The 18,402-nt window shown below is 47.5% G+C and overlaps 1 protein-coding gene across 2 annotated transcripts in view; it reads left to right on the top strand.

Annotated features, from left to right (window-relative positions):
• Nucleotides 1–14,404, top strand: part of ZNF367 (zinc finger protein 367) — a 33,091-nt gene extending 18,687 nt beyond the window's left edge. For both annotated transcript variants that reach the window (XM_063913742.1, XM_063913741.1), the window contains exons 4-5: nt 303–441; nt 12,317–14,404. In XM_063913742.1, the coding sequence (XP_063769812.1) occupies nt 303–441; nt 12,317–12,554 (377 nt within the window). In that variant the 3' untranslated portion in view covers nt 12,555–14,404. The remainder of the gene's footprint in view (nt 1–302; nt 442–12,316) is intronic.
• Nucleotides 14,405–18,402: the final 3,998 nt, after the last annotated feature.

The following is an 18,402-nucleotide window of genomic DNA, read 5'->3' on the forward strand; positions in this document are numbered from 1 at the left end:
ATGTTGTACTGCAGGTGGGACAAATGTAAAGTGCAGAGAGATCTAGGTTTGTGTGGGCTATATTGTTTCTGTGCAGAGTAAATACTGGCTGCTTTATTTTTACACTGCAATTTAGATTTCAGTTTGAACACACCCCACCCTAATCTAACTCTCTCTGCCCCACCTGCACTGCAACATGGTTTTTCCTAATTGCTAACTCTTTTGGTTTGCTAACAAACCTGAATAAGGTCCCTAGTCTATAATGTACTTCCTATTCATGTAATATGCAGACACCTTTTTATTTTTTGTTTCTATGTGTTTAGGGTGTTTGAGTCGATTTACTCATGCAAACCGTCATTGCTCTAAGCATCCATATGCCAGACTGAAACGAGAAGAACCAGGCACCAAGGGAAGCAAGAGCCAAGTTGCTGATAACAAAGATTCAGCAGAATGGTTGGCAAAGTGAGGATTTTTTCCTTCGTAGTAGTCTTCAACTGACCTATGTTATCTTCAGCTGATGTACCACTTAAAGCATGTTTAAAATTATTAGTATTTTATTTATTTCTCTAACGTCCTAGAGGATGCTGGGGACTCCATAAGGACCATGGGGAGAGACGGGCTCCGCAGGAGACATGGGCACTTTAAGAAAGAATTTAGTTCCTGGTGTGCACTGGCTCCTCCCTCTCTGCCCCTCCTCCAGACCCCAGTTTAATTCTGTGCCCAGAGGAGCTGGGTGCTTTTCAGTGAGCTCTCCTGAGTTTGCTGCTAGAAAGTTTTTTTTTTTAGGTTTTTTATTTTCAGGGAGCTCTGCTGGCAAGACTCCCTGCATCGTGGGACTGAGGGGAGAGAAGCAGCCCTACTCTGAAGCTAGGTCCTGCTTCTTAGGCTACTGGACACCATTAGCTCCAGAGGGATCGGTACGCAGGATCTCACCCTCGCCGTCCGTCCCAGAGCCGCGCCGCCGTCCCCCTCGCAGAGCCGGAAGACTGAAGCCGGGTGAGTATGAGAAGCAAGAAGACTTCACAGGCGGCAGTAGACTTCGTGATCATCACTGGAGGTAACGCACAGCACTGTAGCTGTGCGCCATTGCTCCACACACCTACACATACTCCGGTCACTGTTAGGGTGCAGGGCGCAGAGGGGGGGGGGGGGGGGGGGGGTGACCTGGGCAGCATTTGGGACCTCATTCTGGCAAATGAACACATATATACAGCTGGGCACTGTATATATGTAGGAGCCCCCGCCAAAGAAATACAATTTAAGCGGGACAGAAGCCCGCCGCCGAGCTTCTCCCTCAGCACTTACCAGCGCCATTTTTTCTCCACAGCACGCTGAGAGGAAGCTCCCCAGGCTCTCCCCTGCTGATACACGGTAGAAGAGTGTTGAAAAGAGAGGGGGTGGGGAGGCACATAATTAGGCGCAAAAAAGTATATAAACAGCAGCTACTGGGTTAACATTAAGTTACTGTGTTTTCTCTAACGTCCTAAGTGGATGCTGGGACTCCGTAAGGACCATGGGGAATAGCGGCTCCGCAGGAGACAGGGCACAAAATAAAAGCTTGAGATATCAGGTGGTGTGCACTGGCTCCTCCCCCTATGACCCTCCTCCAAGCCAGTTAGATTTTTGTGCCCGGCCGAGAAGGGTGCAAACTAGGTAGCTCTCCAGAGCTGCTTAGAATAAAAGTTTAGTTAGGTTTTTTTATTTTCAGTGAGTCCTGCTGGCAACAGGCTCACTGCATCGTGGGACTAAGGGGAGAAGAAGCGAACTCACCTGAGTGCAGAGTGGATTGGGCTTCTTAGGCTACTGGACGTTAGCTCCAGAGGGACGATCACAGGTTCAGCCTGGATGGGTCACCGGAGCCGCGCCGCCGTCCCCCTTACAGAGCCAGAAGAGACGAAGGTCCGGTGAAAGCGGCGGCAGAAGACATCCTGTCTTCAAGACTAAGGTAGCGCACAGCACCGCAGCTGTGCGCCATTGCTCTCAGCACACTTCACACTCCGGTCACTGAGGGTGCAGGGCGCTGGGGGGGAGCGCCCTGAGACGCAATATAACACACATATACCTTAGCTGGCAAAAGGAATACATCACATATAGCTCCAGGGCTATATGGATGTATTTTTTCCCCTGCCATTTTACACAAAAAAGCGGGAGTTAAGGACGTCGTGAAGGGGCGGGGCCTATCTCCTCAGCACACTGGCGCCATTATTCCCTCACAGCTCCGCTGGAAGGACGGCTCCCTGATTCTCCCCTGCAGTACTGCATCTGATTCAGGGTAAAAAAGAGAAGGGGGGGCATTTTGGCAGCAAATAACTAGATTAACAGCAGCTATAAGGGATTAACACTTATATAAGGTTATCCCTGTATATATATATATATATATATATATATAGCGCTGGGTGTGTGCTGGCAGACTCTCCCTCTGTCTCTCCAAAGGGCTAAGTAGGGTCCTGTCCTCTATCAGAGCATTCCCGGTGTGTGTGCTGTGTGTCGGTACGCGTGTGTCGACATGTATGAGGAGGAAAATGAGGCGGAGCAGTTGCCTGTGTTAGTGATGTCACCCCCTAGGGAGTCGACACCTGACTGGATGATTGTGTTTAAGCAATTAAGTGATAATGTCAGCAATTTACAAAAAACTGTTGACGACATGAGAAAGCCGGCAAATCAATTAGTGCCTGTTCAGGCGTCTCAGACACCCTCAGGGGCCCTAAAACGGCCGCTACCTCAGTGGGTCGACACGGATCCAGATATAGATACTGAATCTAGTGTCGACGGTGACGAGACAAACGTAATGTCCAGTAGGGCCACACGTTACATGATCACGGCAATGAAAGAGGCATTGAACCTTTCTGACACTACAAATACCTCAAAGGCGGGTATTATGTGGGGTGTGAAAAAACTGCCAATAGTTTTTCCTGAGTCTGAGGAAATAAATGAGGTGTGTGATAAAGCGTGGGTTTCCCCCGATTAAAAAACAGCTAATTTCTAATAAGTTATTAGCACTATACCCTTTCCCACCAGAGGTTAGGGCACGGTGGGAAACACCCCCTAGGGTAGATAAGGCGCTCACACGTTTATCTAAACAAGTAGCGTTACCGTCCCCTGATACGGCCACCCTCAAAGAACCAGCTGATAGGAGGCTGGAAAATATCCTGAAAAGTATATACACACATACTGGTGTTATACTGCGACCAGCAATCGCATCAGCCTGGATGTGCAGTGCTGGAGTCGCATGGGCGGATTCCCTGACTGAGAATATTGATACCCTGGATAGGGACAATATTCTGTTAACTATAGAACATTTAAAGGATGCATTGCTATATATGCGTGATGCGCAGAGGGATATTTGTACCCTGGCATCAAGAGTAAGCGCAATGTCCATCTCTGCCAGAAGAGCATTATGGACCAGACCGTGGTCAGGGGACGCAGATTCCAAACGGCACATGGAAGTATTGCCGTATAAGGGGGAGGAGTTATTTGGGGCTGGTCTAACAGACCTGGTGGCCACGGCAACGGCTGGAAAATCCACCTTTTTACCCCAGATTACTTCACATCAACAGAAAAAGACAGTCTTTTCAAACTCAGTCCTTTCGTTCCCATAAGTACAAGCGAGCAAAAGGTCACTCTTTTCTGCCCAAGGGCAGAGGAAGAGGAAAAAGGCAGCACCATGCAGCCGCTTCCCAGGAGCAGAAGCCCTCCCCTGCTTCTGCCAAGTCTTCAGCATGACGCTGGGGCTTTACAAGCAGACTCAGACACGGTGGGGGCCCGTCTCAAGAATTTCAACGCGCAGTGGGCTCACTCGCAAGTGGATCCCTGGATTCTACAGGTAGTATCACAGGGGTACAAACTGGAATTCGAGGCGTTTCCTCCTCATCGGTTCCTGAAGTCTGCTTTACCAAAGTCTCCCTCCGACAGGGAGGCAGTTCTGGAAGCCATTCACAAGCTGTACTCCCAGCAGGTGATAATCAAGGTACCCCTCTTACAACAGGGGAAGGGGTATTATTCCACACTATTTGTGGTACCGAAGCCGGACGGCTCGGTGAGACCAATATTAAATCTAAAATCTTTGAACACTTACATAAAAAGGTTCAAATTCAAGATGGAGTCACTCAGAGCGGTGATAGCGAACCTGAACCTGGAAGAGGGGGACTATATGGTGTCGCTGGACATCAAGGATGCTTATCTCCACGTCCCAATATATCCTTCTCACCAAGGGTACCTCAGGTTTGTAGTACAAAACTGTCATTATCAGTTTCAGACGCTGCCGTTTGGATTGTCCACGGCGCCTCGGGTCTTTACCAAGGTAATGGCCGAAATGATGATTCTTCTACGAAGAAAAGGCATCTTAATTATCCCTTACTTGGACGATCTCCTGATAAGGGCAAGAACCAAGGAACAGTTAGAAGTCGGAGTGGCACTATCTCAGGTAGTGCTAAGTCAGCACGGATGGATTCTAAATATTCCAAAATCGCAGCTGATTCCAACGACACGTCTACTGTTCTTAGGAATGATTCTGGACACAGTCCAGAAGAAGGTGTTTCTCCCGGAGGAGAAGGCCAGGGAGTTATCCGAGCTAGTCAGGAACCTCCTAAAACCAGGACAGGTCTCAGTGCATCAGTGCACAAGGGTCCTGGGAAAAATGGTGGCTTCTTACGAAGCGATTCCATTCGGAAGATTCCATGCAAGAACTTTTCAGTGGGATCTACTGGGAAAATGGTCCGGATCGCATCTTCAGATGCATCAACGGATAACCCTGTCGCCAAGGACAAGGGTGTCTCTCCTGTGGTGGCTTCAGAGGGCTCATCTACTAGAGGGCCGCAGATTTGGCATTCAGGATTGGATCCTGGTAACCACGGATGCCAGCCTGAGAGGCTGGGGAGCAGTCACACAGGGAAGGAATTTCCAGGGCTTGTGGTCAAGCATGGAAACATCTCTTCATATAAACATTCTAGAACTAAGGGCCATTTACAATGCCTTAATTCAAGCAAAACCTCTGCTTCAGGGTCAGGCGGTGTTGATCCAGTCGGACAACATCACGTCAGTCGCCCACATAAACAGACAGGGCGGCACGAGAAGCAGGAGGGCAATGGCAGAAACTGCAAGGATTCTTCGCTGGGCGGAAAATCATGTGATAGCACGGTCAGCAGTGTTCATTCCGGGAGTGGACAACTGGGAAGCAGACTTCCTCAGCAGACACGACCTTCACCCGGGAGAGTGGGGACTTCACCCAGAAGTCTTCCACCAAATTGTAAACCGTTGGGAAAGACCAAAGGTGGACATGATGGCGTCACGTCTAAACAAGAAACTGGACAGATATTGCGCCAGGTCAAGGGACCCTCAGGCAATAGCAGTGGACGCTCTGGTAACGCCGTGGGTGTACCAGTCAGTGTATGTATTCCCTCCTCTGCCCCTCATACCGAAAGTATTGAGAATCATAAGAAGGAGAGGAGTAAGAACTATACTCGTGGTTCCGGATTGGCCAAGAAGGTCTTGGTACCCGGAACTTCAAGAGATGCTCACGGACGAACCGTGGCCTCTACCTCTAAGACAGGACCTGCTACTGCAGGGGCCTTGTCTGTTCCAAGACTTACCGCGGCTGCGTTTGACGGCATGGCGGTTGAACGCCGGATCCTGAAGGACAAGGGCATTCCAGAAGAAGTCATCCCTACTCTGGTAAAAGCCAGAAAGGAAGTAACCGCAAAACATTATCACCGCATTTGGCGTAAATATGTTGCGTGGTGTGAGGCCAAGAAGGCCCCTACACAGGAATTTCAACTGGGTCGTTTCTTGCATTTCCTGCAAACAGGACTGTCTATGGGCCTAAAATTAGGGTCCATTAAGGTTCAAATTTCGGCCCTGTCGATATTCTTCCAGAAAGAACTGGCTTCAGTACCTGAAGTTCAGACATTTGTGAAAGGGGTGCTGCACATACAGCCTCCTTTTGTGCCTCCAGTGGCACCTTGGGATCTCAATGTTGTGTTGAGATTTCTAAAATCACACTGGTTTGAACCATTGTCTACGGTAGATTTAAAATATCTCACGTGGAAGGTGTCGATGCTGTTGGCCTTGGCTTCAGCTAGGCGTGTGTCAGAATTGGCGGCTTTATCATGTAAAAGCCCTTACCTAAATTTTCATTCTGACAGGGCGGAATTGAGGACTCGTCCTCAATTTCTACCTAAGGTGGTTTCTGCATTTCACATGAACCAACCTATTGTGGTACCTGCGGCTACTAGGGACTTAGAGGACTCTAAGTTGCTGGACGTTGTCAGGGCCTTGAAAATATATGTTTCCAGGACGGCTGGAGTCAGGAAAACTGACTCGCTGTTTATCCTGTATGCACCCAACAAGCTGGGTGCTCCTGCTTCAAAGCAGACGATTGCTCGTTGGATTTGTAGTACAATTCAGCTTGCACATTCCGTGGCAGGATTGCCACAGCCAAAATCAGTAAAAGCCCATTCCACAAGGAAAGTGGGCTCATCTTGGGCGGCTGCCCGAGGGGTCTCGGCTTTACAACTTTGCCGAGCAGCTACTTGGTCAGGGGCAAACACGTTTGCTAAATTCTACAAATTTGATACCCTGGCTGAGGAGGACCTGGAGTTCTCTCATTCGGTGCTGCAGAGTCATCCGCACTCTCCCGCCCGTTTGGGAGCTTTGGTATAATCCCCATGGTCCTTACGGAGTCCCAGCATCCACTTAGGACGTTAGAGAAAATAAGATTTTGCTTACCGATAAATCTATTTCTCGTAGTCCGTAGTGGATGCTGGGCGCCCATCCCTAGTGCGGATTGTCTGCAATACTTGTATATAGTTATTGTTACAAAAAATTCGGGTTATTATTGTTGAGCCATCTTTTCAGAGGCTCCTTTAAATTTATCATACTGTTAACTGGGTTCAGATCACGAGTTGTACGGTGTGATTGGTGTGGCTGGTATGAGTCTTACCCGGGATTCAATATCCTTCCTTATTATGTACGCTCGTCCGGGCACAGTATCCTAACTGGCTTGGAGGAGGGTCATAGGGGGAGGAGCCAGTGCACACCACCTGATATCTCAAGCTTTTATTTTGTGCCCTGTCTCCTGCGGAGCCGCTATTCCCCATGGTCCTTACGGAGTCCCAGCATCCACTACGGACTACGAGAAATAGATTTATCGGTAAGTAAAATCTTCTTATTCCTGGGTTATATAGCGCTGGGGTGTGTGCTGGCATACTCTCTCTCTGTCTCTCCAAAGAGCCTCGTGGGGGAACTGTCTTCAGAAAGGACATTCCCTGTGTGTGTGGTGTGTCGGTACGCTTGTGTCGACATGTCTGATGTGGGAGAGGAGAGGGAGCAAATGAATGTGGTGTCTCCGGCGACGACACCTGATTGGATGGATATGTGGAAGGTTTTAAATGATAATGTAAATTCCTTGCATAAAAGATTAGACAAGGCTGATGCATTGGGACAGTCAGGGTCTCAATCCGTGCCTGATCCTGTGTCGCAGGGACCGTCGGGGTCTCATAAGCGCCCACTATCCCAAATTGTTGACACAGATACCGACATGGATTCTGACTCCAGTGTCGATTACGATGATGCAAAGTTACAGCCAAAGTTGGCTAAATCACTCCGATATATGATTATAGCAATTAAGGAGGTTTTGCACATCACAGAGGAAACCCCTGTCCCTGACACAAGGGTTTATATGTATAAGGGAAAGAAACCTGAGGTAACTTTTCCCCCCTCACACGAACTGAATGAGTTATGTGAAAAAGCTTGGGAATCTCCAGATAAAAAACTGCAGATTTCCCAACGGATTCTTATGACGTATACTTTCCCGCCAACGGACAGGTTACGATGGGAATCCTCCCCTAGGGTGGACAAAGCTTTAACACGCTTATCCAAAAAGGTAGCCCTGCCGTCCCAGGATACGGCTACCCTCAAGGATGCTGCTGATCGCAAACAGGAGGGTACCCTGAAGTCCATTTATACACATTCAGGTGCCTTGCTCAGACCGGCAATCGCGTTGGCCTGGGTCTGTAGTGCAGTAGCGGCATGGACTGATACCTTATCAGAGGAGTTTGATACCCTAGATAGGGATACTGTTTTATTGACCCTGGGGCATATTAAAGACGCTGTCCTTTATATGAGAGATGCTCAAAGAGACATTAGTCTGCTGGGTTCTAGAATAAACGCTATGTCGATTTCTGCCAGAAGGGTCCTGTGGACTCGGCAATGGACATGTGATGCCGACTCAAAACGGCATATGGAGGTTTTACCTTACAGGGGTGAGGAATTGTTCGGTGAAGGTCTCTCGGACCTGGTCTCCACAGCTACGGCTGGAAAGTCAAATTTTTTGCCTTATGTTCCCTCACAGCCTAAGAGAGCACCGCATTATAAAGTGCAGTCCTTTCGTTCACAAAGAAACAAAGTCCGAGGTGCATCTTTTCTTGCCAGAGGGAGGGGCAGAGGAAAGAAGCTGCACAATACAGCTAGTTCCCAGGAACAGAAGTCCTCCCCGGCCTCTGCAAAATCCACCGCATGACGCTGGGGCTCCACTGGCGGAGTCGGGGCCAGTGGGGGCGCGTCTTCGGAATTTCAGCCACATGTGGGGTCACTCCCAGGTGGATCCCTGGGCAATAGAAATTGTGTCTCAGGGTTACAAGCTGGAATTCGAAGAGGTGCCTCCTCGCCGGTTTTTCAAATCGGCCCTACCGTCTTCCCCCCTAGACAGGGAGATAGTGTTAAATGCAATACAAAAATTGTATCTTCAGCAGGTGGTGGTCGAGGTTCCCCTCCTTCAACAGGGAAGGGGTTATTATTCAACCATGTTTGTGGTTCCGAAACCGGACGGTTCGGTCAGACCTATATTGAATTTAAATCTCTGAACCTATACTTGAAGAGGTTCAAGTTCAAGATGGAATCGCTAAGAGCGGTCATCGCCAGCCTGGAAGGGGGGGATTTTATGGTGTCACTGGACATAAAGGCTGCGTACCTTCATGTCCCCATTTATCCACCTCATCAGGCGTACCTAAGATTTGCGGTACCAATTTCAGACGTTGCCGTTTGGTCTCAACGGCTCCGAGGATTTTCACCAAGGTAATGGCGGAAATGATGGTGCTCCTGCGCAAGCAGGGTGTCACAATTATCCTGTACTTGGACGATCTCCTCAGAAAAGCGAGATCAAGAGAGCAGTTGCTGAACAGCGCATCTCTTTCATGAAAGTGTTACAACAACACGGCTGGATTCTCAATATCCCAAAGTCGCAGTTGGTTCCTACGACTCGTCTGCCTTTCTTGGTCATGATTCTGGACACGACCCAGAAAAGGGTTTATCTTCCGATAGAAAAAGCCCAGGAACTTATGACTCTGGTCAGGAACCTTTTGAAATCAAGACAGGTGTCCGTGCATCATTGCACTCGAGTCCTGGGAAAGATGGTGGCCTCATACGAGGCCATTCCCTTTGGCAGGTTCCATGCGAGGACTTTCCAATGGGATCTGTTGGACAAGTGGTCCGGATCACATCTACAGATGCATCGGTTGATCACCCTGTCCCCCAGGGCCAGGGTGTCGCTCCTGTGGTGGCTGCAGAGTGCTCACCTTCTCGAGGGCCGCAGATTTGGCATTCAGGATTGGATCCTAGTGACCACGGACGCAAGCCTCCAAGGTTGGGGAGCAGTCACACACGGAAGAAATTTCCAGGGTCTTTGGTCGAGTCAAGAGACTTGTCTGCACATCAACATCCTGGAACTAAGGGCCATATACAACGCCCTACGTCAAGCGGAGGCCTTACTTCGCGACCAACCAGTTCTGATCCAGTCAGACAACATCACCGCAGTGGCTCATGTAAACCGCCAAGGCGGCACAAGGAGCAGAGCGGCAATGGCGGAAGCCACCAGGATTCTTCGCTGGGCGGAGAATCATGTAAGCGCACTGTCAGCAGTGTTCATTCCGGGAGTGGACAACTGGGAAACAGACTTCCTCAGCAGACACGACCTACACCCGGGAGAGTGGGGACTTCATCCAGAAGTCTTCGCACAGATTGTGAGTCGGTGGGAACCGCCACAGATAGACATGATGGCGTCGCGCCTCAACAAAAAGCTACAGAGGTATTGCGCCAGGTCCAGAGACCCTCAGGCAGTAGCGGTAGACGCCCTCGTGACACCGTGGGTGTTCCGGTCCGTCTATGTATTTCCTCCTCTTCCTCTCATACCCAAGGTGTTGAGAATAGTAAGAAGAAAAGGAGTGAGAACAATCCTCGTTGTTCCAGATTGGCCACGACGGACCTGGTATCCAGATCTGCAGGAAATGCTCATGGAAGATCCGTGGCCTCTTCCTCTAAGGCAGGACCTGTTGCAACAGGGACCCTGTCTGTTCCAAGACTTACCGCGGCTCCGTTTGACGGCATGGCGGTTGAACGCCGGATCCTAGCGGAAAAAGGTATTCCGGTTGAGGTTATCCCTACGCTGATAAAGGCTAGGAAGGAAGTAACAGCAAAACATTATCACCGTATATGGCGAAGATATGTTTCTTGGTGTGAGGTCAGGAATGCTCCTACGGAAGAATTCCATCTGGGCCGTTTACTTCACTTCCTACAAACTGGAGTGGATTTGGGCCTTAAATTAGGCTCCATTAAGTTCCAGATATCGGCCCTATCCATTTTCTTTCAAAAAGAATTGGCTTCTCTCCCAGAAGTTCAGACTTTTGTTAAGGGAGTACTGCATATTCAGCCTCAGTTTGTGCCTCCGGTGGCGCCTTGGGACCTTAATGTGGTCTTGGACTTCCTAAAGTCACACTGGTTTGAACCACTGAAAACGGTGGAGTTGGAGTATCTCACTTGGAAGGTGGTCATGTTATTAGCCCTGGCTTCGGCTAGGCGAGTGTCTGAATTAGCGGCTTTATCACATAAAAGCCCCTATCTGGTTTTCCATATGGATAGAGCGGAATTGCGGACACGTCCTCAGTTCCTGCCAAAAGTGGTTTCATCCTTTCATATGAACCAACCTATTGTGGTGCCTCTGGCTACACGGGACTTAGAGGATTCCGAGTCCCTTGATGTGGTCAGGGCTTTGAAAATTTATGTAGCCAGGACGGCTAGAGTCCGAAAAACAGAAGCACTGTTTGTTCTCTATGCAGCCAACAAGCTTGGCGGCCCTGCTTCAAAGCAGACTCTTGCTCGCTGGATCTGTATCACGATTCAGCAGGCGCATTCTACGGCAGGATTTCCGTTACCTAAATCGATCAAGGCCCATTCCACTAGGAAAGTGGGCTCTTCTTGGGCGGCTGCCCGAGGGGTCTCGGCACTACAGCTGTGTCGAGCTGCTACTTGGTCGGGTACATACACCTTTGCAAAATTCTATAAGTTTGATACCCTGGCTGAGGAGGACCTCATGTTTGCTCAATCGGTGCTGCAGAATCATCCGCACTCTCCCGCCCGTTTGGGAGCTTTGGTATAATCCCCATGGTCCTTACGGAGTCCCCAGCATCCTCTAGGACGTTAGAGAAAATAAGATTTTACTTACCGGTAAATCTATTTCTCGTAGTCCGTAGTGGATGCTGGGCGCCCGTCCCAAGTGCGGACTTCTTCTGCAATACTTGTATATAGTTATTGCTTCAATAAGGGTTACGTTATTGTTGCATCGGGCATGAACTGATGCTATGTTATTGTCATACTGTTTACTGGATTGTTATCACCAGTTATACGGTGTGATTGGTGTGGCTGGTATGAATCTTGCCCTTGGATTAACAAAAATCCTTTCCTCGTACTGTCTGTCTCCTCTGGGCACAGTTCTCTAACAGAGGGCTGGAGGAGGGGCAGAGAGGGAGGAGCCAGTGCACACCAGGAACTAAATTCTTTCTTAAAGTGCCCATGTCTCCTGCGGAGCCAGTCTCTCCCCATAGTCCTTACGGAGTCCCCAGCATCCTCTACGGACTACGAGAAATAGATTTACCGGTAAGTAAAATATTTTTTTTCTCCTGGTTTTAAATGCTAGAGTTCAGATAAAACATACATTCTGCTATGTGGAAGGGGGCTACAGAGGGGATTATATACTGAACGAAAATACTTAAAACGTGGTAACAAGACTCCCAATCAGGACTAACTTCTGCAATAAACATTAGTGTGTGCAGTACAACACTCGGATAGATCTAGGTAGCAGTTTCACATAATCTCTTCATGTGAATGGTCGTTTGATTACTAAATGTCAGTGTGTATGTGGGTTTTTTTTTTTTTTTTTTTCCTTAAGCCATTTCCCATTTGGAATGGGAGTCTTACAAATTGAAAAATACTGGCATGAATTAAAGTTTTCGAAATGTTATTTACAAATATACATGTATATGCTGTATTAAATTGTGAATATTCTCTACAGACACTGGGAGAGGCAAGAGCAGCTGCCATCCACATTAAAGATGAAATCCCTTCAGAAAGCAGACCAGGAGCAACAGGACCCATTAGAATATCTTCAGTCAGATGAAGATGAGGAAGATGAAAAAAATGGTCCTCACTCTGCCGCCCGCCGTTGTTTGCAAGAGCAGAGAGAGCGTATGCATGGCGCTTTGGCTCTGATTGAACTAGCTAACTTGGCTAGTGCACAGTTACGCCAGTAACCCGAGATGTACGAAATGTCCTCCCCTTGCAGTATATTTGCCTTATTTCTTTCTGTCAGAGGAATACTGTGGAGCGTGTACTTCTGTTAGCGGGAAAAGAAAGTTACAAAATACAGCTTTGGGTTATAAGCTAAGCACCTTATTTGCTTGACATAGGCTGCTATCCTGTAGAATTTTTTTTATGAAGAATGTCATTGCTTCCTAATTGGAAGTAAGAGAATTGCACTTTTTATGGTAAAGATTGTTGTAAAGTGTTTTATATCTATATATATTATAATATTTTGTAAATATGGAACAGAAATGCAAGGATTGTTTCTGCATCTGGAAAAAACAATGCTGGATTTTACAAGCTTAACATGTTAATTTTGTTGAACTTTACTGCTAACATTTTTGGGTTGGTACATTATATTGTGTATTTTCCCCTCTCAGTAGCAAAAATCTAGTAATATTAGTTACTAGAAGCACTACTATTTTTTTAACCCGTCTTAATATTTCCAGGTACCATGCCTAAAGTTCATAAGCAAAGCAATTTGGCCTTAATAACTAGTTACAGACACAAGTATACAAGTTAAGCTTGTAAAAGGAAGGCCGCATAGAAAGTTGCCCATGAAATGGTCCCTGATGTACGAAGGCACTTCTTTTATTAAAGGGGCGGGTATTTTACATGGTGGTATTGATTTGTAATAAACTGTTTTTAGATTATCTGCAAACACTAAATTTTTAATATTCAGCGCTTAGGATTTTTAATTATATATTTTTTGCTAACTGCCAGGCTACAACTTGTTTTCAACTGCCTAAACGCCACTTTATTGCTTCTACATGCCAAGCTGTGTGCTAAGAATGATTTTACTTTTAAATAGGCATAACAGACAAATTACATTTGTTACCTACTTAAAACAAAAACTAGTTTTAAAATAGTGACTTGTATTTTAGCAATAATTGGCTATTATACTTGAAAGATAAAGTTCTTGTTTCTTTCTCCAGTTGACATTAAACTATTGTCACCAGGTAGACGGATTTGTATTCTCTACAGGCAGGGTTTTTCATTTAAAATTTATGTTCTCACTTTTACTCAAACATGGAGTACTTTTTTTTTTATTTTTTTTCTGTCAATTCTTTATATCTGATATGACTATACTTCTACACTATTTGGCAAACCACACATGAATTTTGGGTAAAACACCGGTCACTAAACTTCCAGAACTTGATAGTAATCTATATCAGATTTGTTTTAATATTATAAGTATTATGAGTTAAGCTAAAGCACTTGTACCAATATTTAAGTATCTTGTCTTTTAGTTATGGCAGTCCTTCCTCTTTTTGTGGTCACATGAGTGTATTGCTCTTACTCCATGTTTTGCACAAAGAACTGATGTATATTCAAGCTGGAAGCAATGATAAAATAATTTCATTATGCACTTATTTCCAAAAAGGGAGTCATATTAATTCTCTACTTAAAAGGACACCTAAAACACAAGTTGGCTTATACTAAAGAGCTACTAGAATGTATGTGTAAGTGTGTGTATGTGTGTGTGTATGTATGTGTGTATATATATATATATATATATATATATATATATATATATATATATATATATATATATATATATATATATATATATATATATATATATATATATATATATAATATTCCCATACAAATATGATGGCTTTTTTTTATTTTGGGAACTTGTGTTTGGTTTATTTGGCCTTTTTAAAAACTGCTTTTTGTTCTAAAAAATGTGGTTTGTTTTTCAGTGTCATCCCGCTTATAGCTGTTGGTAGTTTGGCATGAGTTTTTAACATAAGTGTATTCCATGCTTTGAATAAAATATATGTAATTTAATTAATATTCAGTATGACTCGTACTTTCTCTGTGCTTCTTACTGCAATTCATTCTGTTATATCAGTGTCCCAGTATATAAAAGAACATTTTGGACACATACACTGTTTAGAAGGACTTACAGACCTATTTGGTCTAGCTTTTAGTGATTTCTCATACGTCCTAGAGGATGCTGGGGACTCCAAAAGGACCGTGGGGTATAGACTGGATACGCAGGAGACATGGGCACACTATAAGACTTTGAATGGGTGTGAACTGGCTCCTCCCTCTATGCCCCTCCTCCAGACTTCAGTTAGACTCTGTGCCCAGAGAGACTGGACACACACACTAGGGGAGCTCTCCTGAGTTTCTCTGAAAAGACTTACTTAGGTTTATTATTTTCAGGGAGGCCTGCTGGCTACAGGCTCCCTGCATCGTGGGAGTGAGGGGAGAGAAGCAGACCTACTTCTTCTGAGTTCAAGGGCTCTGCTTCTTAGGCTACTGGACACCATTAGCTCCAGAGGGTCTGATCACTTGGTTAGCCTAGCTGCTCGTTCCCGGAGCCGCGCCATCACCCCCCTCACAGAGCCAGAAGAAAGAACCCGGGTGAGTATAGGAAGAACAGAAGACTTCAGAGTCTTGGCGGTACCGCGCAGCGGTCGCGCTGCGCGCCATTGCTCCCACACACAAGCGGCACTACAAGGGCGCAGGGGGGCGCCCTGGGCAGCAATTTACCTCATAAATAAAGCCTGGCAAAGTTGTATACAGTGCATAGGCACTATACGGACCCCCGCCAGTATAAAAATGTAAAACAATAGCGGGACTGAAGCGCGCCGAGAAGGGGGCGTGGCTTAGCCCTCACAACTCTATACAGGGCCCGCCAAAACACTGTTAAACATCTAACAGTGTAAAATAGGGGGGGTGGGGGCAGAGTTGTTTAGTGCAGTATAGGTTCAACCATGAAGCACTATATATATATATATATATATATATATATATATATATATATATATAGTGATCGCAAAAACGCGCTATGGCGCGTTTTTTACCCGTTTTTGAAGACATGGGACTCCAGTTTACAAAGTGGGAGGGTCCCCGGGGAAGCGCTCCTCATTAGCCAATCCGTAAGGGGGATTTGTTTTAACTGACACGCTGGCCTCGGGCTGAATGATATAAAGAGGAGGTGGAGCCAGTTTCCCCTCCTCTTTGGCGCCTGGCTGCTTGTGGAGGCCGCGTGACTTGGTGTCGGTGAGTGAATAGTGCGGCTGGTGGATGGGTTACGGGGGGGGGGGGGGGTTGCCACAGCGTCTCTGGGGGGTGCTGGCAATGTGCAGGGATCGGCGTCCTCCATGATCTAGTGGGTAAAGCTGGGCTTTGTGACTGGCTTCCCGCGGTGCCGTCCGAGGCAGTGGCCGCGCTGCCGCTCTTGCTCTGAGGTGTTCAACCCCTGGAAGCAAGAGCAGCAGCGCGGTCACTGCCTCAGACGGCACCGCGGGAAGCCCCAGTCACAAAGCCTAGCTTTCTCTGACGTCCTAGTGGATGCTGGGAACTCCGTAAGGACCATGGGGAATAGCGGCTCCGCAGGAGACTGGGCACAACTAAAAGAGCTTTTAGACTACCTGGTGTGCACTGGCTCCTCCCACTATGACCCTCCTCCAAGCCTCAGTTAGATTTCTGTGCCCGGCCGAGCTGGATGCACACTAGGGGCTCTCCTGAGCTCCTAGAAAGAAAGTTTATTTTAGGTTTTTTATTTTACAGTGAGACCTGCTGGCAACAGGCTCACTGCATCGAGGGACTAAGGGGAGAAGAAGCGAACCTACCTGCTTGCAGCTAGCTTGGGCTTCTTAGGCTACTGGACACCATTAGCTCCAGAGGGATCGACCGCATGGAACTGGCCTTGGTGTTCGTTCCCGGAGCCGCGCCGCCGTCCCCCTTACAGAGCCAGAAGCAAGAAGGTCCGGAAAATCGGCGGCAGAAGACATCAGTCTTCACCAAGGTAGCGCACAGCACTGTAGCTGTGCGCCATTGCTCCTCATACACACTTCACACTCCGGTCACTGAGGGTGCAGGGCGCTGGGGGGGGGGCACCCTGAGCAGCAATAAAAACACCTTGGCTGGCAAATATATCACAATATATAGCCCCAGAGGCTATATATGTGATAAATACCCCTGCCAGAATCCATAAAAAAAGCGGGAGAAAAGTCAGTGAAAAAGGGGCGGAGCTATCTCCCTCAGCACACTGGCGCCATTTTCTCTTCACAATGCAGCTGGAAGACAGCTCCCCAGGCTCTCCCCTGTAGTTTGCAGGCTCAAAGGGTTAAAAAGAGAGCGGGGGGCACTAAATTTAGGCGCAATATTGTATATACAAGCAGCTATTGGGAAAAATTCACTCAATATAGTGTTAATCCCTAAATTATATAGCGCTCTGGTGTGTGCTGGCATACTCTCTCTCTCTGTCTCCCCAAAGGGCTGTGTGGGGTCCTGTCCTCAGTCAGAGCATTCCCTGTGTGTGTGCGGTGTGTCGGTACAGCTGTGTCGACACGTTTGATGAGGAGGCTTATGTGGTGGCAGAGCAGATGCCGATAAATGTGATGTCGCCCCCTGTGGGGCCGACACCAGAGTGGATGGATAGGTGGAAGGTATAAACCGACAGTGTCAACTCCTTACATAAAAGGCTGGATGACATAACAGCTGTGGGATAGCCGGCTTCTCAGCCGCGCCTGCCCATGCGTCTCAAAGGCCATCAGGGGCTCAAAAACGCCCGCTCCATCAGATGGCAGACACAGATGTCGACACGGAGTCTGACTCCAGTGTCGACGAGGTTGAGACATATACACAATCCACTAGGAACATCCGTGACATGATCCCGGCAATAAAAAATGTGTTACACATTTCTGACATTAACCCAAGTACCACTAAAAAAGGGTTTTATGTGTGGGGAGAAAAAGCAGGCAGTGTTTTGTTCCCCATCAAATGAGTGAATGAAGTGTGAAAAAGCGTGGGTTCCCCCGATAAGAAACTGGTAATTTCTAAAAAGTTACTGATGGCGTACCCTTTCCCGCCAGAGGATAAGTTACGCTGGGAGATATCCCCTAGGGTGGATAAGGCGCTCACACGTTTGTCAAAAAAGGTGGCACTGCCGTCTTAGGATACGGCCACTTTGAAGGTACCTGCTGATAAAAAGCAGGAGGCTATCCTGAAGTCTGTATTTACACACTCAGGTACTAGACTGAGACCTACAGATAGTGCTGCTGCAGCGTGGTCTGTGACCCTGTCAAACAGGGATACTATTTTGCGAACATAAGAGCATATTAAAGACGTCGTCTTATATATGAGGGATGCACAGAGGGATATTTTGCCGGCTGGCATCCAGAATTAATGCAATGTCCATTCTGTCAGGAGGGGATTAGAGACCCGACACTGGACAGGTGATGCTGACTTTAAAAGGCACATAGAGCCTTATAAGGGTGAGGAATTGTTTGGGGATGGTCTCTGGGACCTCGTATCCACAGCAACAGCTGGGAAGAAAATTTTTTACCTCAGGTTTCCTCACAGCCTAAGAAAGCACTGTATTATCAGGTACAGTCCTTTCGGCTTCAGAAAAGCAAGCGGGTCAAAGGCGCTGCTTTTCTGCACAGGGAAGAGGGAAAAAGCTGCACCAGTCAGCCAGTTCCCAGAATCAAAATTCTTCCCCCGCTTCCTCTGAGTCCACCGCATGACGCTGGGGCTCCACAGGCGTAGCCAGTTACGGTGGGGGGCCGCCTCAAAAATTTCAGCCATCAGTGGGCTCGCTCACAGGTGGATCCCTGGATCCTTCAAGTAGTATCTCAGGGGTACAAGCTGGAATTCGAGGCGTCTCCCCCCCGCCGTTTCCTCACATCTGCCTTGCCGACAACTCCCTCAGGCAGGGAGGCTGTGCTAGAGGCAATTCACAAGCTGTATTCCCAGCAGGTGATAGTCAAGGTGCCCCTACTTCAACAAGGACGGGGTTACTATTCCACACTGTTTGTGGTACCGAAACCGGAC

The sequence above is a fragment of the Pseudophryne corroboree genome, chromosome 1, assembly GCF_028390025.1.
Source record: "Pseudophryne corroboree isolate aPseCor3 chromosome 1, aPseCor3.hap2, whole genome shotgun sequence".
NCBI lineage: Eukaryota > Metazoa > Chordata > Amphibia > Anura > Myobatrachidae > Pseudophryne > Pseudophryne corroboree.